The sequence below is a fragment of the Arvicola amphibius genome, chromosome 3 (genome assembly GCF_903992535.2).
Source record: "Arvicola amphibius chromosome 3, mArvAmp1.2, whole genome shotgun sequence".
Taxonomy (NCBI): domain Eukaryota; kingdom Metazoa; phylum Chordata; class Mammalia; order Rodentia; family Cricetidae; genus Arvicola; species Arvicola amphibius.
In genome coordinates, this window is record NC_052049.1 from 24,597,554 (window position 1) to 24,625,195 (window position 27,642).

The window sequence follows — 27,642 nt, forward strand, 5'->3', positions numbered from 1 at the left end:
GCTCCAAAGCCACAGAGAAACCCTGTCTCGAAAAAACAAAAAACAAAATAATGATATTTATAAAATATTTGCATTCAAATATTTAATGTCACATAACACTGTAAGTACAGACTGGATTGGCTTACATTGTATATTTCCATGGTTTAGAAACAGTGTGAAATAGCTTAAACAGTTCAGTCCCTTTGAACCTTTCCGTTGAAATGACAGGCAGGTGGTTCTAAATCACCCAGGTTTACTGATTTAGTTAGTTCTAATTTTTGCTTTTAAATGACGGGGAATGTAAAGTATAAAGCCTCATCATCCATTGTCAACCGTCTTTAGCTCCTGGCCATTCCCTCATATGAAGATAATTTTGAAACGAAACTCAGACTTCAATTTTTATAAGCACCACAGTATATATAAAAGGTAGAGATGTGGCATTAACTGTAAGCACTGAATGAAGGGATGGCGTTGAAGAGCTGTCTCCCAACTTTCCTTGTGTTTTTGAACAGTTTTGGTTTTGAAACAAGAACTCATTGTGCATCTCATGCTAGCCTCAAGATGGCTGTTCGATCCAGCTGACCTTGAACTCACGCTCCTCTGGCATTTGCCAGGTGCAGTGATTACAGGCCTGTGCCACCACTCCCAGATTGTTCTGATCAGTCTCCTAACATGGTCCGCATGTTGCATCCAATGATTCTTTAAGAAATTTAAGCTCTAAGTTTCCTTTCATCCCTGGAAATTTATTTACTGAAGATAGGTCATGTGTTCTGTATTCCAGAGTCTGGGTTTTAGTGATACCCTCCTTGAAAAGAAGAAAAAAATGCTTAACAAGGTAAGCTACCCCAGCTACACTGGCCATCTTCGTAAGTTGCAGTTAGATCTAACACCAAAATGTCAGCGGTGACTTCTGCACAAAAGGAGACCCAGACTCCATTTCCAGTGAGAAACATGTTAAATACATCTCTGTGTGGGTACATACAGGTGCCTGTGGGGGCCGGGAAATCCCATGGACCCGGAGGTGTAGGCTCTTGTGGACTGCCTGATGTGGATGCTGGGAACCACACTTGGGTCTTCAAGAACCAAGCTTCTTATCCAATCAGTGACTTCCTTTAAAATACCTTGAAGTGTACCTTCCTCAGTGTACAAAATAGCCATCTCACAGACTTATGCTCTGAATTCCTCATAAATATAAAGCATTTGAAAACATAATTGAAATATTATTTTGGAGGGTTCATTATCTGGCACAAGGTCCTACCATATAGCCCAAGCAAGACTTTTAACTCCATCTTACCCCCACCTCCAGAAGACTGGGATCACAGTTGGGCAGTGTATTTGCTCTTACCCCTCTCCCACCATTACTTCACATATTAGTTCTCCCTGGGTCCCCTTAGGCATATGGCTGGAGATACATGCACACAGCAGAAAGAGTTTTTAGTGATTTCAATTCTAAATTTTTATTATTTTCATAGCTTAGCAGTAAGTGTCCTTAAGGTTGTTTTATCATTGTGTGTGAGGATCTCTGCACACATACACACGCACACACGTGTGTGGGGGTGCCACAGGAGGATGTCTGCTGACCTGCTCTGTCTTGTGAGACAGGCTCACTGCACCTGGACCTGGACTAGCAGCCTGCAAGCTCCAGCCACTTTTTCTCTGGGGCAGCACCTGCTGTGGGCGGGGCCACCACCGCCAGCTTTTCAGGTGGCTGCTGGGATTTGAACTGAGGTGACTTCCTGTTTGCACAGCGAGAGCTCGTAAGGGCTAAGCCACCTTCCCAGACCCTGTTCCTTGACACTTTCAGCCCAAGTGACTATTTTATAATTATTTGTGTTACTCTACTTCCCTAAAAATGAAATTGTTTTGTGCATGAAAGCTATCCGTTCAAGAATATAAGCTAGGGAATTAATAAACTAAATCATATGAAAAATACATTTTTGAATTAAGCATTTTGATCTCTGAATAAAGACTATCATTCTGCCAAGAAATGCCAATGAACCAAGTCTACACAGTGCACAGAGGACATGAATTTGGGGATAGACTTGAAACACAGTATTCAGAGGAAACTTAGTTTTTATGCAGTGACCTCATAAGAATTTAGAAAAGAAACAAAGTAAAAACGGACAGACAATGGTTTAATTTTATTTTCATACAGTGGTCATTAAAGGTTATCCCATTCAAAAAGACATTTTTGACACCATGTATTACATTTTTTTTACCATTTACCTATTAGAAATAAATCCCTGCCTGCCATAGAGCAGAGGTTAGACTGCGGACATAGCACGGTCAGTCATTTTAATATCTTTCCAAGTGTGGCTTATGAACAACTCCACACAGCTAGTTACCAGTCAGTGGGACATATTAATACATCTGTGGGAAATCATGGACAACCAGGTTTCCCAGATACAGTAAGGATATGAGTGGCTTTTTTTCCCTAACAAGGTATTTTAAGCTTTTTAGGGGAATTTCTATAGTGTGGAATTTAACTTCCATTATAAACTGGTATCTTAAATATATCATTTAAAAAATTAAACTAGAAATTAAGGCTTGGCTCAGCAAAAACACTAACGTATCTCCTGCTGAAGTCTCCAGAAAACACGTTCTGGATGAACAGTAGAACCTGGACGAAGCTAGACTGCCCTGCACACTGACATTCATTTTTAATAACGAGCAGCATGTTGAATTTGGCAAAGCTAAGAGCATTTGATCTATCTGATCATGTGTCCTAGCTTTCAGGTATTACTAGGCTTGAGTTCCACCAACGGTCTATCTCAATGTCTATCCGACACTTCATTATATGACATATCGTGACAGATGGCACAGAATGAGTCTTCAATAAAAACTTTGTCAATGGGAAAAACAAGTGAAATCTATTCCATGCTGAGCAAGGGCACAGAACACCATTTTATCAATCAGCAGTGGGAGCTCTTTGTGGAAATTAATTACCTTTACAGAGACCAAGAATTACATAAAAATTATTTCCTTCAAAGATAAAGTGGTTTTCATAGTGGGGGGGGGGGGGGCGCTGACGTTTTATCATCTAAAGCTACTGTTTAAAATTTGGAATACAGTAAATGAAAACCACAATGCTAAAGTAAGGCAATTCCAAAACTATGTCTTATTCTCTTGCTGACATGCCTAAAACTAAAGGAAAGTTTGAACATTTTACCAAACTCTTAACAGAACATGCTCCCTGGTTATCCTTCTAATCCTTGAGTTCATACTAGAGATTCAAAAACAGGAGGGGGGGGCTACTGGAATCAAGTTATTTTTCAAAAAACAAAAAGTTTGACCAACAATTGCTATGGAAAAATTAATACATTTACAAGGCATGATTTCTTCCAAAAGATGTATTTTATCTATCATTGTTGATATTAACCAAAAGAAGTCAGAATTTACCTACAAATATTTTTAAATGATTTGATATTTTTCAATTAATAGTGATTTCATCATTATTTCCTAGAATTAGAAAATTCTTAACATTTATAAAAACACATGTACCAACTTCAGTTATGTCAACATCATGATTTATCAAAATTCTCCATCAAAATTTTTAAAAATCTTTAGTTTTAGGTACTATAAAAATAATGCACTAATCAAATGACACACAGCCAATTCCACAAAGTTAGGAAGAAAAAAACAAAAACAAAAAGGCTTGTAGAGTTAAATTTGAAATCCTAAATACTTATTTATTTAACCTGCCTTTCTAAAGCATATCAATACTCTTGGTTACCAACTGTAAATAATATAGAAACTTCACCAACATCATTCTAACCCATATAGTCCGTCTCTCCCCCATGGTGAATAGCTGTTGTCTAGCAGAATGGAACAGAACAGCACATGGATCCCACTCTGTCACCTCTGACTCTAGTGGTAGCCAGTCTCAGTAAGAACCGAAATAATGTAGGTTTATGGCTGGTCATCTGTATCTGCTGAAAAAAATGTTTCTAGTAATCAGATCTGTCTCTTGAGGAAATCCTTCACGGTTCTAGAATCACTGTTCGAAGCTCATCTTCTTTATTGATCATCATCGAAGCAATCGCTCCGTCGTTAAACTCAAAAGAAGTCCCTCCATCCACGACCATGCAGGCGTCCCAACATCGAGAACGGACACAAACTCTAGTGGAAAGAGATGACTCATTAAATATCAAGCTGTCTTAAGACTAAGGAAATTCTGACTTTTGTTGGCATAACCAAAAGCTTATTGGCCTTGATTTTAAGAATTTAGTTACTCTGATTTAACAATCAGTGACTGTACACAATATAGGTGCATTATCAACATCTCAAGTTTAAAATTCAACATAGAACCATTCACTTAGTATTTATCAATGGAAAAAAGAAAAGAACAGAAGAGAAAAGAAAAAGACTCAATGTAGTTGCCAGGTTACTTTCATGTAACGTCTGAGATATTTCCATTACAAAGATTTTAAGTACTGAGCAAGAGTGCATTCTCATGTAAAATTTTACTTGTGGATTATGTAAGGCAACCAGAGAAGAGGTAATTCACTAATGTACAGTTCATGAACACAGCAGCAACACCTTCTCCCAGCTGCTCTGTCTGCCCGCTCCTCAAGTATACGCACTGCCTACTGTCCATCACTGTAGTCACGTGTCCATCCTTAAACTTCATTTCAGCCACGCTAGTTGGGGGATAATAAGGTCAAGCATTTTTCTAAGATATTTATTGCCTTGGGGGAAAACCAAATATCACTGGCTTATTTTTTTAATGTAGTGGCTGCCTTTTACTGATTTGCTAGAATTTTTATATTTAGACTGAGTATCTCTTAACCAAAATTCTTAGAAACAAATCTTTTAGATAAGATTTTTTTTAATTTTTAATATTTACATGCATGCATATATGTATGAAGTAACTAGGGATGAAACCCAAGCCTAAACAAAATTCACATCTCATGTACACTATACATTCACCGTACACACAAAGTAACTAACACACTTTCCAGTGCAATTCTGACCACACGAAGTAAAGCTCAGAATTCCATTGGTGGCACTGTGCCTATGCTCACAAAGTTTTGGCTACTGGAGCAGTGATTTCAGACACTGTTCTTAAGTACCTTAAGATAGACCAGGTATCTTTTGCAAATATCTTTCTCTGTACCTTGCTGCTTTGTTTCCTTACTGGAACAGTCTTTGAAGTTCTTAATTCTGGTATAGAGCAATTTATCAACGTTTTGTTATTGAAGCATTTCATGGTATGCTTACAGTATCTTTTCAACTCACCCATAAAGCCTTTTAATTAGTTATCATTCAAACAAGCCACTTAAATATAAGAAATACAAATGAGTTTAGATTTGTAAAAATAAATCTCAACTGAATTTAAAAAAAAAAAAAAAAAAAAGCTAAGATGTTCCCTGCTGAGTGTTAATCCTGGGGGGAAAAGAGTACATTGGTCTCAATATCTCAAAAAGAAAAGGATGATTTTTTTTTTGATGTTTGTTTCTGTCTTTTTGTTTTGTTTTTTCCTTAATGTTTTACTGAGAGGAAAGAAGTGACCAGGGATGCTTACTTTGAGGAGAAACAACGCTGACGGCTACTTGAGAACACTCTGTTTGCTATTGGCTCTCGAATACTGAAAAGTATTTTGGGTTCTTCTGGACTGTAGAGCAATGATTCATTATATTCATTTGTTACTATAAGGAAAAAACAGTAGATTTAATAAAGGATGGTCACATCTGAGAAGCACATGACAAACAAACCACTTTCAATTTAAAGCATGTGTTCAAAGGCTACTTGGGAGCATAACTGTTACATACTCTACCATAAAAAGCCTTAGAAACCAGTGACTATCAGGTTCAATTATTAACCCACAAAAGCATTCATCACTCACAACAGAGAAGAAATAGGTACAATTTGGGGGAGGGGACACAAATACAAAGCTAGGAATTAAGCAGTTAGGACAAACTCAGAACTGAAACCCGAGTTCTCACATTCCTTCCAGTATCACATCAGAGTTAATAATAAGGAAAGCGCAATCTCGAGCAATGAAAGGCGGTTAGTTTTCTCCAGTGAGGATGCACATCTCAGGATATTTGAATACACTTTTAGGATGCATATTCTAACAAAGAAGCACCTGAGGCTTGGCAAGCAAAATATAAATTGGTGAAAGACAAGCACACAAGCCAGGCATGACAGCACAGGTCTGCAGCCCAGCTACTGGGAGGAGGAGGATGGCTTAAGTCCAAGAGCAATTTGAGGCCAAGCTGTGTACCTAGACTGTTATCTCTTCAAAGAAAAAAGAAGAAATGAGAACAACTACACAGAGTTAAAAGTGGAAGTTTAGCTAAATATCACATTAAAAAAAACACTGTCTAATAATCTGCGTTATTTGTGGAACTACTGTTAGAATCTTACATGTGTGTATGTTATACCTCAATTTTACATGTGTGTATATCTCAATTTTACATGCGCGTGTATGTTCCTTAACTTTTAATGAGGTTATATCTCAATTTTACATGTGTGTGTCATGTTCCTTAACTTGTAATAAGGTTATATCTCAATAAACCCATACTAATTAGAAAATACTTTACAACGCACTTAGTGATCATAGCCTATTGAACATCATCGCAGCACAGAACACGGTTGGAGCTAGGGGCTACGTGCTGTTTGCCTTCTACCCTAGTGTCTGACTGGGCACTACAGCCCCCTGCCATGCCCAGGGCCCCAGCAGTTACTTCATGGCACCAAGAGTCTGGGAACTACTAAAAGTGTCATTTCTTAGAAATCCTTATTAAGGTTAAAAAAAACCACTATATTTGGTTCTGTAAGAAAAAAATAATAATCTAACTTACCACAAAAAGCAAAACAGAAAACGCGCTAACTATGAGAGAAACTTCAAGAGTGGTTTTAGGATACTGTGAGAGTGACATCCACTGACCTTCTAGTTTCTGTAGATAGCTCAATCTTCAAAGAAGTGTTCACTCAGTAAAGCCTTTACTCATCTTAATATCTATCCCTGTATTCTGGATGCAACTTCAATAGGAATTATACAAATTTCAGTTGTTTTATGTTTACTGTGTTTAGGTTTGCATTTGACATAATGTTAATACATATTAGTGCATAAGGCACAAACAAAGTATTTTCTTGACTCATGTATGCACTGAGGAGTAATCAACTCAGGGTCCATCTACCACCATGTATCTTTACTTAGTTCTCATGATGTTTACACTCAATTATAGAACTAGAAATTGCAGGTGTCAATTTTCCTTTCCTTGATATCAATTTAGTGCTAACGTTAACTGTCAAGCCATGATTAAAATCTTTAAGTCTCAAATTGAAAATGAGCAGAATCTATTTGATAGTGCTAATACCATAAAAAGCAGGACCATGAATATGAAAAAACCTTCTGGGACAGCATGTATCTAGATATGCATTTTCTTACAGCACACAAATCTTCTACCACCAAGGATGTATTTATAATTGTAGTGTTTTGATATATGGGCTGTATTTCATAGTGAACACAAATGACAGTATAAAACTCCAGCTTTAGGACAGACAAGATAGTTCACACGTAAAGATGCTTGCCATCAAACCTAACGACTTGAGTTCAAATCCCCAGGACTCACTTGGTGAAAAGAACCAGCTCCTGTAAGTTATGCTCTGACCCCCACAAGCACCATACACACATGCATGCACACATGCACATGTGCACACACATATTCACACAACATAGATTAATAAATATTGCAATTTAAAAAATTTTCTTGGAAACCTGCTTTCAGTTACCTTTTTAAGCTACATTTAACAAGACAGTGTTATAACATCTAGTTAAGTAGATACACGTAACACTGCTCTTTCCCAAAGCTGACATAAATAAGCTATCTGTAACTAATACTATGTGGTACTAACCTTTTTCTACCAATTCTTTGTTCAATGGGAGAGTCAGAGTTCCTTGTCGTCTTGCTATTGACAGAGGAAAGGGGAAACAGCTTCAGTTACTATTGTACACTGCACAACAGCAAACACTAAGCAGGTATATTACATAGTACACAACAGTTCTATAATACAGAATAGCTGTTTTAGTACTCACCAATATTTAATACATCTTCAACAGCCTGAGCTGCAACCCTGTTGATATTGAATGACCTAGAAAAAAGCAAGCAAATAATTCCTGTTTCCATCCTAAAAGCACACTAAAAATGGAAGATGCATGATGTACTTAGCAATAAAGACTTCTTAAAATTAAAACAACTACAAATTAGTGGTTAAAAACAAAAATTTATTGACATGGGTATGAGTAGGAAAGTATCCTTATCCTTAATAGGTATATAGGACTTATAGCTGGAAAGCAATTTAAACACTCAAAGATTTGGAATTAACCTATTACTCAATTCTACAAAGAATCCTAGTATTGATAAGAAGTCCAGTTTATTGCCACACATTGTCTTAAGACACTAACTGCTGCCAGGATATGGGGTACAAGCATGGACCACACTAACCAGGACTGATGCGAAGGGACAACTTACTTGCCAAGCACTACAATCCTGGTGTCCTGCCCCTGTGGTTCAGTGTCTGGACATGCAAAGAGCTTTCTTCAAACACTGTCATGCCCACACGCATGATTACATCTCCACCTTCTAGCCCCTCACTGTGTAACCATGTGACTAAGTGCTAGCTAAGGGGATCCCAGAGAATGCTTGCTGACCAGCCTCCCACAAACTGTCCACAGTTTCTTCTTCCACAGCTTAATGCAGTGACCTAAGTCACCATGTAAGAAAATAGCAGAGCCACAGAGTGGCAGAAGCTGCTCCTTTCCCTACCCCATTTCCAGTCACTAAAGGGGAGCCACCTGTCCACTGGGAATGCCCACTGGACTTGAGGAGAACAAGAAATAAGCTTTCTAATGTAGTAAGCCACTAAGATCGGGGTTTTTCTGTTATAGCTGCTGAGTCACACATCTCCACACATTTCATACTCAAAGCAAAAACTTAGGTCAGATAAACATTTTTTTCTCTATCAAGAATCATAAGACAGGATCAAGAAATAGTATCCTAATCTTTCCCTTCACATGGCACAGCTACTAACTGGTTTACCAAGCTGATTCCTTAGCCTATACTCCAGTTATGCGCCATGCCTGTTCTTAAGGAGAATGCTGTGGAAGAAACAGGAAAGATTCAAGGAACCATTCCTAATTCTCAGTTTCGGTTTCAACAGATATGCTCACCATTTTCAGTAGAAAAGAAGTTTCCGTGATCAACAAAGGCTGCACATTGTTGCATCAATTTAACATACGAGATGGTTAAAAGTAATTTTGCAACATATCAGAGAATACACTTTTACAATTATTTATTGGGTTTGGGGGAGGAAATGGGATGGGGGACAGGAAGTATGCACATACTGCCACCCACAAGGAAGCCAGAGACCAGCATTGGGAGTTAGTTATCCTCTTCTACCACGCAAGTCCTGGAGACCAAACTCAGGTTGTGGTGTGCGTGGTGGCAAGTGCCTTTATCCACTGAGCCATGCTGCCAGCCCAAATGATTTATTTTTAAAATGATCAGAAAATTTAGAAAGGGTTATAGTGCTATTCCTCAAAATAATGACATGTTAAGCTATCTTTTAAAATAATATTTTTTCCAAAATACTTTATTTAGCTGGGACTAACTTATTTTTTAATGTACAATTAATACTCATAAACAATATGAAATGATTTCTGAAAACTACTTCAGAATAGTTTGTAGGAAAAACTTACAATCAGTGTATATAGGAAACAATGTAGGGCATGGATTCATCACCGAATCGAGTTCATGCAGATTCGTAACATTAGATTCTCTTTGTCTATGTTTACACAAATTAAAATGTTCTGTAATAAAAAGTTTCAAAAGCCATGCTGAAAAAGTAGCAACAAACTCTACATTTACAAGCCCAACTTAAAATGGCATTTGATAAGGGAGATTTTAAATTTTTTTGTGAGGCCAAACCTCACTATGTAGTCCCCAGGGGTTCACACTGCCATCCTCTTGCCACAACCTCTCAGGTGGGGTGCTGGGATTTTAGGCCTTCCATCACATGCAGATGAAATCCAGATAAAATCAAACACTGCTTATGCTGGTTCTGAGAGCATGCATTCCTTTATTTAAAAAAGATCTGAATAAATATGTAGTAGGCACTATAACCTACTACACACAGAAATTGAAACAAAATCCTAGCAGCCATCTCAAGCCCCTCCAAATGCCCAAACTAGCTGGCTGCCTCCAGCCCGTCACACTAGTAACACATGGTGCCATGAGAGCACTGAGAGAAGCACCGGAGCCAGTCACTGCGCTATGAAAGACTCTGAGGCTAATGGCGGCTTCCTCCAGAGAATGCATCTGAGGACTGGACACTTTAACCGGTGGATGGAAAGTGAACCGTATTCAGAAATTCAAAGCAGGAAGAAGCATTGAACAAAAACAAAAGGCTAAAGGAGAGCAAGGTGTGTGCTGGGAATTACAAGCAGTCTGCGGTGTCTCCAGAGGGCTGATGGGTAGGGTAAGGCTATGACAGGGATACAGAGGGCAGGACGGCCATGGCCACATTTCCCCAGGGTGTTGCGTCAAACAGCAGTATGTACACAGTACCAGGCAAAGTGTTAAAGCATAAAATGGGCACTCTCTACGTGCATTTACAAGTAGCACTTTACAATGACTACTCTGCTGGTAGGTTTAAGTGACAACCAGGAGAAAAGGAGGTCAGGAACAAAGAATATCTATCTGCCAAAAGAGATGGGGCGCAGACCAAGGCAGCAGCAGCAGAAGTGGAGGAAGTTGGCCAAGATTTGAGAAGTGCAAAGCACAGGCCTTTGAGACCAGTTTGTGTGGAGGGGGAGGGCAAAGGATAGCAAGAAGGCAAGAGTGAGATTGTAGGAAGCAATGTTTCTCCTCTAGCAGTGGCGTCTGGGTAAACAATGACAGAGGTAAACAATGCATGGAACACAGAAGGGAAAAACTGAGTGTGTCCTGCAACAGTGTGCTCTCCCTGCGTATTAGAGAACTCAGAGGCATCCATGTGAGACAGAAAATCAATTTTTTAACTTAAAATAGTTCACACACCTTGATAGGCAACACCCTAACTTACTTACCAGGCCTTTGATCCTGTGCCAGTACACAGATTGAGGCCGGAACTCTTCTGCTTTTCCCACGGGCCATCATCAACTGAAATTTCATAGTAGGAAGCCCTAGGAAGTGAAAATAGAAAACTGTTTGCTGAGCTGTGTTAGGGTCCCAGTAAAAAAATAAAATTTCAAAATTCCTGAAATCTAAGTAAATCACCTTGACCAAGTCCTATCTGACTTAGCAGACACATATATCATCATGCTAATTCCAATATTGATTAAGTGAAAAAAAATTAGAAAGAAAAAACTTAACTGCACGCCTTTGTGATCTAGACGCCACCTTCCTATCATTACTGTTTCAGACGAGGATTCGTACGGTTTTTCTAACAGCGCTGCTTCTGCTCTGATGGAACCCAATACACACACAGCTTCCTTTCAGAATTCCAACAGTTTCATCTTTAGGTGGTGTCATTCTTGGCACCTAGTCCCTCATATGACTTCATCTACACCCAATTCTTTGTGAGAACAGTAGTTGCCACTAAACTCTTATTAAACCATTTTAAATGGGAATAGGCTAACAGATTGCACCATAAGGAAAATCCTCAACCAATTCTGTATCAGCAGACAAAACTAAAAAAATATCAAAATGCAATTTGTTGAACAATTAATGTTTTAGAATATTCTACAAATACAAAATGAGTTTTTTGACACCAGCACATTATACTATTCTTTAACTACTGAGTGGATGGCAGAAGTAATTTCTGAAATATGTAAAAGCCTACTGTGTAAATTCTAACTTAAAATAATGGTGTCACTCACAAACATTAGATTGTTTCTTTAGCAAATTAAAAAGTTCAACTCTTAATAAAATATGGTTTTCCAAAATAAGTTATTAAACATACTTGCAAACACTAACACTATAGTAATTTATTTCTCATTCTAATTCCTTCAACTTCTTCTCCAATCCCCTAATATGAGTTTTGCACAATATAACTTTTCACTGTTTCTTTTGTTACTGTTCTTTAGAAAAGATAACAGGCCTAATGTATTTCATGGGTCACGTTATTTCTTACTCGAAAAAGCACATTAGAAACCTATTATTACAGACAAACCAGCAAAATCCCCAGCAATGTCTGCTACGGTGCTAGACCAAGCTGAAACAAGAGCGTGAGAGTGGAGAGACAGAAGAGAATGGGAGACAATTATAGCCAGGTGAGAGATGCTGAGTCCAAAATGATGAGCCAATTTAGTGCCGTTCTGCATGCAGGTTTACTGGGATTAGTTAATTCACAGGATTTTTGTTTGAGGGAAATTATTTTTAAGGCAGCAATAAAACTCACAGTCCCTTTAGATTGGGTATACTTCTTCTTAAATTGTCCACTGCTACAGCCCAACAATAAGGCATTCTAGGTTAGAACAGACAGAAAAGAAAAAACATGGGCTTTTAAAATGTTCTTCAATCTAAGAACATTGAAAGTGAGGCAGGAAAAACATTGCTGCGTCTCATGTTTTCCAAGCAAAGCGTGTAAGGTTCTGGAGCACATTAAAGCCTCAACCTACGTCTGGGATCAGAAATAATGGGCTGAAATGACATCTCTGGTTCTAAATAAGTACATGACCTACACAACTTATGTGCCCTTCTGGATCTCACTGCTCTCACTGCTAACTACAGCTTCCCTTCTCGTGGGGCTGCCATGAGAGCGTGAAGCAACAGGACACGATATACACAGCGTGATAGACAGCAGACCACGTGCTCATGCTCCCTTTGCCTGAGGGTCTAGTCACAGAGTCTTTAAAATTAGCCCTAAAGCCTCCAGAATAGTTACACCATGTCCATCAGCCTCGAACTGAAGCACTGATCTTACTAGAGATCTAAGGAGAGACACCAAAGAACAAAAGAGCAGCAGACACCACCCTGTGAGACTTCCGTGATTGCCAGTCTGCCATCTGGGTCCAATTTCCCTCCTCCTCTACATTCGCTCTTCGGTAAATACAAAGTGTGTAGCCATAAAGGCAGCAGCTTGCTTCAGCTAGCCACGCCTCTATAAAACAGGGTAAAGTAAGCTAAAAACGACTTCTATAGTAAACACAGACTCACAACTCTTTTCAACTCAATGGATGCTCTCTGGACCATCTCTTCCTCTCCTCCTCTTCTATACATCAAAACCTATCATCATCTCCACATTGTGTGAAATTTCGCATGCAACATGAGACAAAACTTTCTGGACAGATAGCTCATATGCCTTACTATGTTAAAATAAATATATTTTATATTTAAGTAATAAATTTCCTGTGAATATTTTATTTCTTGAAAGAATATTCTAGAATTTTAAAAACTTAACATTTTTACCAACCTCACCTATTTCATACACATCTTGTATCCCCAGTGACTTATACATGGTATACAATATGCATACAATATATCTTTATTGCATAACTATTATAAACAAAATAACTACAGTAATCCAAGAATTATTCAAACAATTCTGCCTTATTAGTCATCATTTTAATGTAAACTGTATCGATAATATATTAAATCTATTTATGCACTGTTAGTTGAAATGTGGATGTCAATTCTAGTTATGATGACTCTCTCTCTTCATACCCCCTTGTGAAAGGACAGAACTCGCAATAGAGAGAACTGGCAATGGCCACACATTATACCTAGGAATTCAACGATACAGCTCTCCAAGAGTCACATGATTGCTGTAGTAGAGGGCAGGACAGAACTCACCTCTAGTTCTGCACCTAACTTATACAATCACCAAACAGGAAAACCATGTATAACATACTACAGGGAAACTGATTTATTTCCTGGTGGTCATTTCACGCAAGGTGTTTTCAAGGTGGGAAGAAAATGTTGGTGATCAGAAAACACATTCATCAGTAATAAAGTATATATGACATGTTTACATTAAATTAATTGTAGCTAACAATAGTGATATCTATTTGTGTGTGTGTGTATGTATGTGTGTGTGTGTGTATGTATGTGTGTGTGTGTGTGTGTGTGCTTCACACATGCTGGGAAAGCACTCTGTCCCTGAGATGTATCTCCAGCCTTTAATAAAGACATTAACCTTGAACCATCAATATACTTGCCTTAGGGTTACATTAAATGTCAACAACTACATAGCATGATCAAAAAACGCCTTATCCGAAGTTTACAAGCAAACGTAGTACAGACATAAAATCAGGGGCATCCTGAAACCAACCAGCTCAGACTGGTCAGATGTATTAGTGTCACAAATGACAAAAATGAGGTGAGCCTAAGGAGTAATTGTTAATTTAATAAACAGAAAGCCACAACAGCAAAGTGCTGTGCGTGATTTATAACTGGATCTGTACAACAGGAAGCAATAAGCAAATCAGCTTTAAAAGCACTAATAAGTGAAGATATTTTTCCTCCACTGCATGTGTGTATGTTCATGAGTATGAAAGAGAAGGGGGGAGAAATGTATATGTAGTAAGAGGATTTGTATGTGTGTGAGAACGCGTGAAAGAGACGTGTGTGTGAGAGAGACGTGTGTGTGTGTGTGTGTGTGTGTGTGTGTGAAAGCGTATGTGTGAGAGATGTATGTATATGAGACATGTATATGAGAGAGAGAGTGGGGGGGGGAGACAGAGGTGGGGGAGAGCTGGGACGGGAATGGGTTTTCCCTGGGTTGCCCAAGCCAGAACCTCAAGCTTCTGAGCCTCAACAAGACTGTTAGAGGCTGCTGAGCAGCTGGAATATAGGAATGTGCTACTCCACTCAGTCTGAAAAGAGAAATCTTCATGCAGACTACCTAAGAAACACATCGCCTGCAATGTGTGCCTAGGACCTCGCTCTCCTGAGTCTCCAGGGTCAGCACAGAACAGTGAGGACCCTGAGGAGCTGCTTAGTTACAGACTTAGTAACAACATGTATGCCAGCTCTGGAAATTTTATTAAATAATTTCTCCTACTTATATTATTACTTCTACAAGCCAGGTTGTAGAAACTAAATGAAAACATCAAAAGAAGTACTTAAACACTGAACTCCACATCCAAGATCATAAGCTTCTAGGTACCTGGATGACAGACTCTCCCCAATGAAGACTTCATTGAGTGCTCGCACAGGCAAAAGCTGGGGTCCTGAAGCCTCGGATCCTGCAGGAAAAGGTGAGAGAGCTCAGACAGTTCTATGAGCTTCAGAACTATTAGAACCAACAGTTCACCAAACTCCAGAGTTTAAGGCACCACATTTTTTAACACGACTCACAAAGAACCTTAAATTGTTCGTAAGATAAAGCCTAAAGTCACCTGACCTATACCAACAAATCAAACCTGTCTAACTGTAGTTCAATTCTCCTCTCCATACCATGTGTTTTTTTGGAGTTTGTTCGCTTGTGTTTTTTTGTTTGAGTCAGGGATCTCTCTTATACAGTTCTGGGTCTCCTGGGATTCACGTTGTAGCCCATGCTGGCCTCAAACTCAATCCAGAGAGATCTAACTGCTTCTGGCTTCCAGAGGCTGTGAGAAAGATATACACTATTCGGATTCCATATCACACCTGTGATTACTGAATTTCACTTCAAAACTTTTGTCAAGTAAATTAAAATTTCTTTAATCATATGCTTTTGTTTTTCATGCTAAATGACTACCAACTCTTAAGCAGTTAAAAATTACCCGCTTATAATTTGCTTCTACATAAAGATATGTTTATATGAAGATATATAGTGTATAGATAGATAGATAGATAGATAGACAGACAGACAGATACAAAAGTATGAGCTGAACATCAGTTAACAATTTTCTATACAACACAATCAATTACAAAGTCATAACTGATAGAAATAGACAACTGGTAAAACTAACAGCAGAGACTGCTATGGTGTGCAATTCTCTCACGTCATCGTGTTACCACACTATTTCCGGGTCCACCTGCACTAGGCACAGCCCTCTAACTGCAGGGTGGTCAGAAGTGATAAGAAGGGAGAACTGACTGATTTCTAAAGCGTCCTTACAATCCTCCATGTTCTCTGGATTCTGCCTACACAATTTAAGAGATCAAGTGGAAACCTCAGAGACCTTAAAATATGGCAGGAGCTCTTAGAATATAGAACCCTGCGCTGCCTGACCACTCCTCATACTGTGAGATGGTAGATCTGACGCTGTTTATTGAACTAATTCATGACCTCAAATTAACATAATTAGGCCTTGCAAATAGTAATTATTAAATGACACAATTAAAACTTAAAAAGGAAAAACAAATCAACCCGCCTTCCCCTTTGAAGGTGCATGGGTTTTATATATATATATATATATATATATATATATATATATATATATATATATATCTTGTAACAAGAAACCTAGGCAAGGATAGGTCACACTATGGAAGGCAAAAATGTCATTGGTTAAAAGTTGCATAATTTCTTCAAATTCAAAAATGTAAAGGTGTTCTCACTAGTCCTGCTCTAAATTGAAAAGCTAAATTTTCAAATATATTTATAATCTCAAAACCTATTCCTATATTTAAAAAACCAAATGCAAATTTTCTAGGCAGTGTTTCCTGCTAACACGAGGATAACTTAAGTTAGACATCAAACACACATTTTGAGATGGCTCTCAATTTTCTTAGAAATACATTTATTTAAAAATAAATTCTAATTTATAAAAACCTCTAAAACAGTCCCTTGACATAGTAAACACCATGCTGTTAATCCTAACAGTGGCAGTTATAGAATTATAGCGATATCAGTGTCCTATGCTGCTACTGACAAACCTGAAACGACCCTGTCCCAGACCCTCGACACAGCCCTGTCGTTGCTCCCTCCTCTCCTGGAACCCACTCACACACTGCTGATGCACAGGGTTTGGGGATTTACTATCACTGCTTATGCGAAAGATTCTTGAGTTCTTTCAATTCAGATTACTGCCTAAAATTTTGAGACATTTTCTTGGATTACTTTACTTTGGCCATTTTTTTGTTGTTGCTTCCCCAGCCCTGCCTGCATTTGTTAGATGTTCAAACTGGATAGTAAGCTCCAACTGACATAGTGCGAATAACTCGTGTCTAGGTCTAATCTCTACATGGCATTTACATGTCTCAGCAGATTAACTACTAGTGAAAAGACGTGAATCACCATCTTTTGAAGATACCAATGTTTCATGGTGTGGTGTGCTTGCAAGTGTGTAGGTAGCTCGGGTGTGTGTGTGGTGTGTGATGTGTGCGTAGGTGCATGTGTGACTATTCATGTGGAGGCTCCAAGTCTGGCAGTGCAGCGTCTCCCTTGGTCTTGCTCCACTTCACTGACTGAGCAAGATCTCTCAACTGAAGCTGGAGCTCACTGATTCCGACAGTCTTGCTAAGGAAGCTTGTGCTAGGAACCTTGCCTCTCCCTCTGAGTGCTGGGATCCGAGGAGTGTCACCAAGGTTCTGGGGATCCAAACATCATTCCTCACACTCGAATGTGAGACCTTCATCCACAGGACCATCTCTCCAGCCCAACAGAAGCTTCTTTTAGTGAAGGATAAAATAAAATTTCTACCTATAGTAATCAAATCTTACCTAATAATTACTAAAGAGTTTCAAAACTAGTAATAGGAATTCATATATGCATAATTCCTCAAAATTTGTAAGAGCAATTGATTTTTTTTTGAGGGATAGAGAATCTTTCCAACATGTTATGACCTCAGACCTTAGAAACACGCTAAAATAACAAAGCTATCAATCACTGGGACACAGCAGAAAGGGGGTGCAGTGGTTAGGTGGTATGGTTAAGATGCTATTCCTGAAATGTACACAGAAATTTTTAAAAAGAAAAGAATCTTTTTTATAACAGTCTGTGAATATTTCTTTTGTGATTTTTTTGGTACCACATAAGTTTTAGACCTTCTGAAAACAATAAGAAAAAAATGACAAAATAAAAATCCACAAATTAAGACAAAACTGACTTCACTTTACCCCATACAGAACTGACTGTTCACTTTACCCCATACAGAACAGCTGCAAATTACCATCTGCCAGGATTCTCCTGAATCTACTTTAGAGAAATTTCACAGCTGGACAAAGAAAGGTTTTAATCAACAACTACAATAAATAAGTTAAATACAGAGAGTAAGAGCGTTAAGTACACACATAACTACAGAAACATATTTATGTAATCTCCCATAAATCAGCTCTTCAGTCTCTCCTGCTTTCTTCTGACTTGTCGAAGGTCTTACCCTAAGTGTCAACTGTCCTGCTGGGCATTAAATAATTCATTTCTAATCAACTAGCTTTCAAACCTGTCCTAGAGACAGTTCATCTTGAAACATGTTCTACTTCTTTGGATTCTCATTATGAGAACAACAAAAGTGAAGGCAGCAAAAAGTACTTTTTTAAGAGTTACTAGTCGCACTAAAGGCAAATTAAATATAAATTATTGTTGCTTCAAAACCTTCAGACGTTAAATAGCCACCCCAAGGCTAACATCCAGTCCACCTACTTTCATCTTCGGTTCTTTCAATGTTGAAGGCTCTGCTGTGCTGATTCAAACTCAGCTGCTGTTCATGAAGATCCACGGGAGTGGGGTTTATGCCAGTCCCCTCCAGATATAACCGGATACGCTGCCTCCACAACCACCTGAAAGCAAAGAAAGGGAAGTCAAAGTAAAGTCAACTACACTGAAGTGAGGATTAGACGTTACAATGTCACAGCCTACTCAGTATGTACACGGCAGCTAACCACAAGTTGAGCATGCTGGCATATATATGTCTTTAACATCAACACTGGGGACGCAGAGGCATGCAGAACTCTTGCATTCCAGGCCAGCCTAGTCTACAAGGCTGTTTCAGAACAGCAAGACCTACATAGTCAGATGCCACCAAAAGGGGGGGAGGGATAACTAATTATTCCATGAATAGATTATAGCACAAACTTCTGAAGTCAACAGGTCCTACTGAAAGATGTGTGTACATTTACTTCTCTTTCCAGATGTTGGTAATGTCTAATAAGCTTATATAAAACCTAAGGTAATCTAAATTAAAATCTTAATAATATACCATTAAATCCTTAAGAGCTGGACATAAGCATGTGTTTGCTCAGCAAAACCTGTAACAGAAGGCAAACAGTACCCCGCTAAGGGGAATGTATTAGATGAACATAAAATAAAATTTCAAAATGGTGATTTTTTTTTTTGGTTGTTTTTTGCTTGTTTGTTTTTCAAGACAGAGTTTCTCTGTGTAGCCCTGGCTGTCCTGGAACTCAATCTGTAGACTAAGCTGGCCTCAAACTCACAGAGATCCACCTGCCTTTGCCTCCCAAATGCTGGAATTAAAGGTGTGCGCCACCACTGCCAGGCAATAGTGATTGTTTTTAAAAAATAATAGGAAAAGAAATTAAGGCAAATATGAGCTATTTACTACATCTACAGACATAAATGAGTGGGTGCTAAGATTTCAAAATGTGGGTCTCCCAAGCACTCCCACCCACTGATCCATCTCTTCAGCTCTGAGAAATATGTTTTTAAAAATTCCATCCCACTGCTTTAAAAACACTTCATAGATAAGACAAAGCTACAGGCTGTAGGAAGTACAGCCTGGTTGGATTAAACATACCAGCATCCATTCACTACCAGGTAAAAGTTCAAATAAAAGTTCAAATAAAACTGAACCTTCAATTTTCCAAACAGCTTCTTTCTACCAAATGCTAAGAACATGTATTAGTAATAAGACTTAAAAAAGCAGGGGCAACCTCACTCTGGCTGAATGAGTGCGATCTTCATTTGCAATTGCAGGCCAAGCAACATTTGTCATGGCTGCTCTCCTCAGTTCTAACTGGACTAGAAGCTGGGAGAGATCTGGGACTGACTCCTTGCGGTTTTGGTTTGTTTTTTTTTTTTTTTTTTTTTTTGGTTTTTCGAGCGAGACAGGGTTTCTCTACAGCTTTAGAGCCTGTCCTGGAACTAGCTCTTGTAGACCAGGCTGGTCTCGAACTCACAGAGATCCACCTACCTCTGCCTCCCAAGTGCTGGGATTAAAGGCGTGCGCCACCACCGCCCGGCTCCTTGCGGTTTTTATAGCTACTTCTTTAATGATGAAGCACCCCCGTTTATCTGCTTGTCCTTTTCTGAGCAGCAGCAGCAGCACTAACAGCAGCAGCAGCAGCACTAACAGCAGCAGCAGCAACAACAACAGCACATATTGACTAAAGAATCAAATATGTAGAGTAAGAACTTCCTACCTGAACTCACCACGAGAAAACTTCTGTAAGGCTTCAGGGAAGGAATGTGTGTATCGGACAGGCAGACATAAGTGACCTTCAGACCTGGGACGTCAAGAATGTTCAGGCGGTATAAGGGGCAGAGGAAAATGGGGAGAGGAGAAAATTCAGAGCATTACTGAACTACAAAAATCAGAGGCCATTTCCTCTACACGTCAACCTTGTACTTCCATTTCTGCCGCAAACTCTCCGTACCTTCAACAGCAACAACAAAGACTAAACAAATCATAGTTCACAACCAGCTTTAAGAGAGCCTTGTGGCCGGGCGGTGGTGGCGCACGCCTTTAATGCCAGCACTCGGGAGGCAGAGGCAGGCAGATCTCTGTGAGTTCGAGGCCAGCCTCGTCTACAAGAGCTAGTTCCAGGACATGCTCTAAAAAAAAGCTGCAGAGAAACCCTGTCTCGAAAAACCAAAAAAAGAAAAAAAAAAGAGAGCCTTGTATCCCAGGACTCAAGAGGCAGAGGCACAGAGGCAGGTGGATCTCTGTGTGTTTGAGGCCAGCTTGGTCTATAGAGCAAGTGCTAGGACAGGCTCCAAAAGCTACACAGAAAAACTCTGTCTCGAAAAACAAAAACAAAACGAAAGGAAGGGAGGAAGGGAGGGAGGGAGGGAGGAAGGAAACAGAACTACAGCCATGTTCCCACACTATAAGGAAACTAAAGAGAATAGCAAAGTTCTGTCACCAATCACCCTGTCAACTTACCAGAGGCAGAGTGGGACCCTTGCCTCTTACCTCTAAATTACGTAACTATTAACTTCAGATAAGTCACTTTAGGGTTGTTTGTTTCTAAAATTAGGATGAGCACCAACCACACAAGGTTACTCTAAAGAATCAAACTGTGAATGTGTAAAATCAAAAGGTAAAAGCGTTTATAACCACTTAAGCTATTCTTAAGCAAAAGCATTGAGAAAGCTTATCCCAATATAACCTTTGACTCACTCAAAACATATTATACATGAAGTTCCAGGAATTCACAGGTTGACGTTGAAGACAAATTAAAATGGATACTTGCAGAGCTGGAGAGATGGCCCTGTGGTCAAGAGCAAGCACTGCTCTTGAGGACAGCAGGGGTTCAGTTCCCAGTACCCATGCCACATAGCTCACCATCATCTGTATTCTAGTTCCAGGGGACCTGACACCCTTTTCTGATTCTGATGGTCATGAACTCACAGACTATATCCCACACATACACACATGCATAATTAAAAATAAAATAAAAAGTATAAAACAAAAATAACTGAAAATTACAAGGTAGTAAGATTCCTTTTAGGTACTTATAGGACAATAAAAAGATATACAGAAATTTTCATTATTATCATTCCTATGGTGTGCTAGTCTTAAAGGAATGGCTGAGAGTAGACCTCACCAAAAATACGTCTTCATAATAAACTAATATATTGTAAAATGTAAATTAACGAGCAGAAAAAAAAGTGTGTGCAAAGTACAGTTAAGCAATTTCTCCTTCTACAGAGGTCAATAACAGATAGGACCTCATTTTTTAAATTTTTTATTATTGTTTATTTTGGAGACAAAGTATCAAAGAGTGCTTACAAATCTAGGTGCTAAGACTGTAAGCCTGGACCACTTGAACCACATCTGTCCTCCAGGCTTTTAAAATTCTTATATCCACTAATACTTTGCACAATGTTTATATATAAATGGAAATATATAAATGGAATATATAATTTCCAATATAAATGGAAACAAGGTCATTTGACAGAAAACATCTCCTTAGGTCAAACACAATTCCACAGAAGGCTACACTTTCTCATGGCATCATATATCAGACATCAGCTTGAGCTCCAGGTATCTGAAGGCCTGACTTAGGCTACTAAATCCATTATCCAGACTACTTAAGGCTGGCAAGCTGGAGCCAGCTACAAGCAAGAGGTCTCGGTTCCTCTGATGAAGGGGTAGCTAGACTGACCTCAGTTTCCCGGTAGCTGACCAGTTAATGAGCAGTTCAACACAGAAGCTGCAATGCATCACTCAGAACATGGCGTAGAACTGTCAATGTCATACCAACTCACTGGCCTCCCTGCCAGTCCTGACTGAAAATGAGAGCAGGACGGAAGCCAAGAGGGTGGAAATGCCAGGACACTGACGAAGGGACTACTAAGGCATTCAAGGCTAATTATTTACCAGGCGCAGCAGAGTGAGTGAGGAAGACAAAAGAGGCCAACTAACTGAGTCCATGCGAACAAGCCATTTTAAAGCCCATGTTCCAGCCCAAATGAAACCCTCAATGCCTGTAGCCCTAGATGACTTTTGACCTCATGACAAGGTATTATTAATACAGCTTTCTCTTCTCTTTATTTTCTATTTAGAACAATAGAGTTTTAAGAGTTGTTTTGTCTTCTTGCCTTCATAGGCAAATCTAAGGTCTCAAAATCTGACAGGTTTATGACTTAAATCTAGCTTTTTAAACAAAATACAATCCAGCCACAAAATTGCTCAAGTTAACAACCTCTTAGCTTAACAATATAAAAATAGGCTATTAAGAATTTCTAAAACCCATATCCATCAACACTGAAGAGAATCAAAGGTTAATTGCTAAGCTGATGATCTTACTTTCTTAATCTCAGAGAACATTAATTCAGGTAGGCTGAAGTCCTAGGCTTGCTCCCTAAGATCATTTAATTACATTCATGCTTCAGAAGTTTCCTGAATGCTGTGTGCAAGACTATGCTAATTTTAGAGAAACTGAAACTTAAGGTCCTCTACTCAAAAGAATCAGCCATGTAACAGCAGAGACAGGCAGAAGAGAACAGGAAGAGTCAGTTACAGGTTGTCTGTGCAGGGAGCTGGGAGGCCAGCCGAGGCTGAGGCCTGACTAAGAACCACAGCAATACATTTTGACACTCCATCTTGAGGGAATGGCCAAGAGTAAGCTTGGCATAAGCGCACTCTTGGCAGAACATAAAATGCATGAAAATAGCACAGGCCTTCTGGAGAACGCTCACTCCTTCGAATCCTCTACTACCTCATATGTCAACCAAGCCTCTGACCAGAGCCAAAGCTCGCCTGGGTGAGTCTCCAACCAAGGTATGAACAGATGTTCATGTGGTTAGCGTTCACACTGAGCCTTTTGGGAAGATTCTGGGCCGCTCCTAGAAGTTTAAATCCACACATGCCTTTTTTTAACTGAAGACTATGTAGAGCTGTGACCAGATGACAGAGGAAGCCGGGAGAGCAGACAAGAAACAGATGGCCACAGAGCACGTATATTAGCTCAGGGATTTGCAATGGATCCTGAAGATCACAGGAGAATTGTACAAGATTTTAACTAAAGACTAACTATAATTAGACTTGCACTTTAGAAAAAGACCATAAATTGTGTGTAAAATGTCCCCCACAGGCTTCTATGTTTGAAGACTTGGTTACTGAAGTTTCTCTGACAACAGCCTATTACAGCCTGAGCTATGTTTAGTGGCAGTGAAAATCCTAGGAGATGGACTCAAGACGCTCTAAACAAGGCTTGCAAATGATCAAGTCAGTGTCTCTGGTCACGAGCCCTGGGTCTAACTCAAGAGCTATGGGGAGTCGATGGCTTCTGGGAAAAGCAGAGTTAGTTTTCTATTAGTGTGTGGCTCCTTGTGGGTGAATCATACTCCACTGTACTGTGGAATATTTAACTATGTAAAGATATGTTACATGTGTTAATGCTGCATTCGTTTAAATATGTAAAGATGTGTTATATTTGTTTATGCTGCAGAATATCACTGTGTAAAGGTGTGTTACATTTGTTACCGTGGCATTTGCTTAATTATGTAAAGATGTGCTGCATTTGTTTCGCCTGTCTAAGGCACCTGATTGGACTAATAAGCTCAACAGCCAACAGCGAGGAAGAAAAGGGGTAGGTGGGTCTGGTGGGCAGAGAATAAGTAGGAGGGGGAATCTAGACAGAAGAAGAGAGAAGAGATTAAGAGAAAAAGAGAGGGAGATGCCCAGAGACAGAAGACAGGCAGCCAACAGACAGACTGACACAAGAAGCAGTGAAAGTAGGACATACAGAAAGAAAGGTAAAAAAGCCTTGAGGCAAAATGTAGATGAAGAGAAACTGGATAATTAAAGTTATAAGAGATAGCAAGAAATAAGCATAAGCTAAGGCTGAGCATTCATAATTAATAAGAAGTGTCCCTGTCATAATTTCGGAGCTGGCTGGTGGACCCAAAGAGAAAGCCTGTTACACCAGTAGATAGCCCCATACCCGAAAGTTTACGGGCAATACAAATTGAATCAAATGAGTTAAGAAAAAGTGGAGTTGTTGAAGGGGTGGGGATAGAGGTGAAAGTGGATCTGGAAGGAGTTACGGAGAATATGATAAAAAATCACGGTATAAAACTTCGAAGAATTCATTTAAAAGTTTGTTGACAAAGGCAGAATTCCTAGAATTTATTAGCAGTTTGATGGGAGGATAAGGAAGTAGTCACAACTCCATCACAGGTAATGGTTCTATTTATCAAGAGAAAAGCAATGACCATTTGTAGACAAGCGGCTTTTTTAATACATTTGACAAAAAGCCAATTTGCAAGAACAGCATAAAAAAAGGAATAAAAATAATAGGAAATTAGGACAGAAAATAGGACCAGCAGATAATGAAGCCTTGCGGTTCAGTGAAGGTGACCATCTGTGGACCATTTCCTAAGGTAAAGTATCTAAGTGCTAAAACTTAAAAAGAAAAGTTCCAAAGAAAGGAGGAGTGAGTTGGCCATGCTCATTACAGTTAGGAACTAGACTTCCTCGGCGGGATGGGTGTCACTGTAAGGCTCCGAGACAGTGGGCAGTGTCACCAGGATGAGGACAAGAGCAGAGGCTGTTCTAGACAATGAAAGACAAAAGGACCCAAAATACAATCTGTGAAAACAGCATTATAGAACAGTGATCAAAACTAAGTCCCTTTAATATTCACAAAGAGAAAATCACAGCGATAGAAAGAAAAGAAGCCTGCAAACCTTTAATAGTCACAAAGAAGAAATCACAGCGGTAGAAAGAAGAGAAGCCTGCAAACCTTTAATAGTCACAAAGAAGAAATCACAGCAGTAGAAAGAAGAGAAGCCTGCAAACCTTTAATAGTCACAAAAAAGAAATCACAGCGGTAGAAAGAAAAGAAGCCTACAAACGCTACACTTAAACCCCAATTCAGAGAGACAGAAGCCACAGCGTCTGCTGGGCTCAGGACGGCACTGGTCTCTAACACAGTATCAGCAAACTTGTTGACAACAAACTCAGAAAAGCCTCAAAGGTTTAGAACTGGGAAGGGAGGACACAACCTATGTTTGGGGCTCAAGAGAAGTAAAAGGGACAAAAACTGAGCTGCAGCAAAGCCTGGGTGAGGCTGCAGAGCTGCAGCAAAGGCACAGCCCTGGGGGTGGGGGTGGGGCTGCAGGCTGAGAAGGATCACAGAGGAAAGAGAACCTGTGACAGAATGAGATCTCCTACCTTCATCTCCTCTGTGAACCTGGGGAGGGCTTACACAAGGGAGAAGAGGATGCAGAAGCACCCAAAGCGAGGTCTTCCTGAGTGGTGGAATGGGGAGAAGAGAAGGCTAAGTCTAGAGATCTCGGTTAGTGGTTACGACTCTACATCAGAAGTGCCAGCAAGTCTAATACTTCTGAGATTTATTTTTCTGGGTGATTTTTCAAATCTAATATAGGAATAAAAATGATGACATGTGGATCTAGAATTGACAGAAAGATAATTATTTAAACATATTTATGGATATGAATAAACTGAAAATAGAGGGAACTGAGCACTGAATACTGGAGGGCAGACCTGCAAGGGGACAAGACCGATGCAAAGGAGAGCGAGCGTGCTCCTAGAAATGAGACTGTAGAGGTGGGAAAATTCCAGACTAATTTTATACAGTCCAGTTATGGTCATGACTCTAAGTGTTAGAATAAAGAAAAGAGTAAATATTAGTAAAGCTAGAAAAGAAAAAACTAAAGTTTGCAGACAAATGAAGCCAACGCAGAAACTCCCATAAAGGCAGGCAGTGGTGGTGCATGCCTTTAATTCCAGCACTAGAGAAGAATGTAAAACAGAAGGAGACAGCTCTCAAACTCAGTCTCAGTCTGAGGATTCGTGGTGGCAGGATCGCCTATTTCGGTCTGAGGTAGAGGTAAAAGCCAGGGGAAGCCCACTTTACTTTTCTGATCTTAAGGTTGAACCTGAATATCTGTCTCTGGATTTTTATTATCCATGTTACAACCAGGAACAAATATGCTTGCACTTTAACGTCATGCACTATGGTAAAATCCTTGAAGCAACAGAGTCCCACATCATGACTACATAGAGAAAATGAAAAATAGATTCAAAAGTTTAAGATTCATCAAAAATAGGCAACACACAAAACAAAGCAGAAATGGCTGTATGCAGAATATTTAAAAATTAGTCCTACAAACCAGTAACAAAATAATCACGTTCTCGCTTACCGTTCTGGATCCGTGTTGACCCCAATGACAGGTTTAAGTCTGTCCAAAACTTTACTCGCTGCCAGGAGCATTGTGCCATCACCTAACACAGAGTGCGAGACACAACCAGACTTGTCTTATAAAGCAGTTTCAGCATCACTTTTAAAACTAAGAGTTTTAACAACCATGCCCTCCTAGCTGACTGACAAGGCTCCGCTCCACCTATTACATCTTTGTACTGGGCTGCACCTGTTGTACCGTGTCAGGTCTGCTGCACTGTGCTATGCCTCTCACATTATGCTACGCCTGTTGCACTGGGCTGAGCCTGTTGCACTGGGCTGAGCCTGTTGCACTGGGCTGAGCCTACTATACCGTGCCTGTTGTATTGGGCTGAGCCTGTTGCACCACGCTATGCTTGTTGCACTGTGCTAGGCCTGTTGTATTATGTTGAGACTGTTGTACTGTCTGTTGTACTATGTCTACTGTACTGTGCTATGTCTGTTGTATTGTGCTAAACCTATTGCACTGTTATGCCTGTTATAGTGTGCTGAGCTTGCTGTATTGTGCTATGGCTGTTGTATTGTATTGCATCTGTTGTACTGTGCTGAGCCTGTTTTTCTGTGCTACAATTGTTTTTATTGTGCTGAGCCTGTTGTTCTGTGATATGCCTGTTGTACTATGCTGAGCCTATTGTTCTGTGCTATGCCTGCTGTACTGTGCTGATCCTGTTATTCTGTGCTATTTCTGCTGTACTGTGCTATTCCTGCTGTACTGTGCTATGCCTGTTGTTCTGTGCTATTCCTGCTGTACTGTGCTATTCCTGCTGTACTGTGCTGAGCCTGTTGTACTGTGCTATGTCTGTTATATTATGCTGATCCTGTTGTACTGTGTTAGACCTAGTGTACTCTGCCTGTTGTATGGTGCTATGCCTGCTGTACTTAATGTGTTGGACTCATTGCACTGAATTAGGATTTC

General features: G+C 39.6%; 1 protein-coding gene across 3 annotated transcripts in view; it reads right to left on the minus strand.

The window, feature by feature from the left end:
• Positions 1-2,101: 2,101 nt before the first annotated feature.
• Positions 2,102-27,642, minus strand: part of Nadk2 (NAD kinase 2, mitochondrial) — a 38,804-nt gene continuing 13,263 nt past the window's right edge. For 2 of the 3 annotated variants that reach the window (XM_038324184.2, XM_038324187.2), the window contains exons 4-13: positions 26,689-26,770; positions 20,214-20,297; positions 18,478-18,614; positions 15,076-15,154; positions 12,367-12,432; positions 11,054-11,149; positions 8,024-8,079; positions 7,843-7,896; positions 5,504-5,627; positions 2,102-4,098 (exon numbers count right to left, since the gene is read on the minus strand). In XM_038324184.2, the coding sequence (XP_038180112.1) occupies positions 3,960-4,098; positions 5,504-5,627; positions 7,843-7,896; positions 8,024-8,079; positions 11,054-11,149; positions 12,367-12,432; positions 15,076-15,154; positions 18,478-18,614; positions 20,214-20,297; positions 26,689-26,770 (917 nt within the window). In that variant the 3' untranslated portion in view covers positions 2,102-3,959. The remainder of the gene's footprint in view (positions 4,099-5,503; positions 5,628-7,842; positions 7,897-8,023; positions 8,080-11,053; positions 11,150-12,366; positions 12,433-15,075; positions 15,155-18,477; positions 18,615-20,213; positions 20,298-26,688; positions 26,771-27,642) is intronic. The other variant, XM_038324185.2, reaches the window with a different exon arrangement.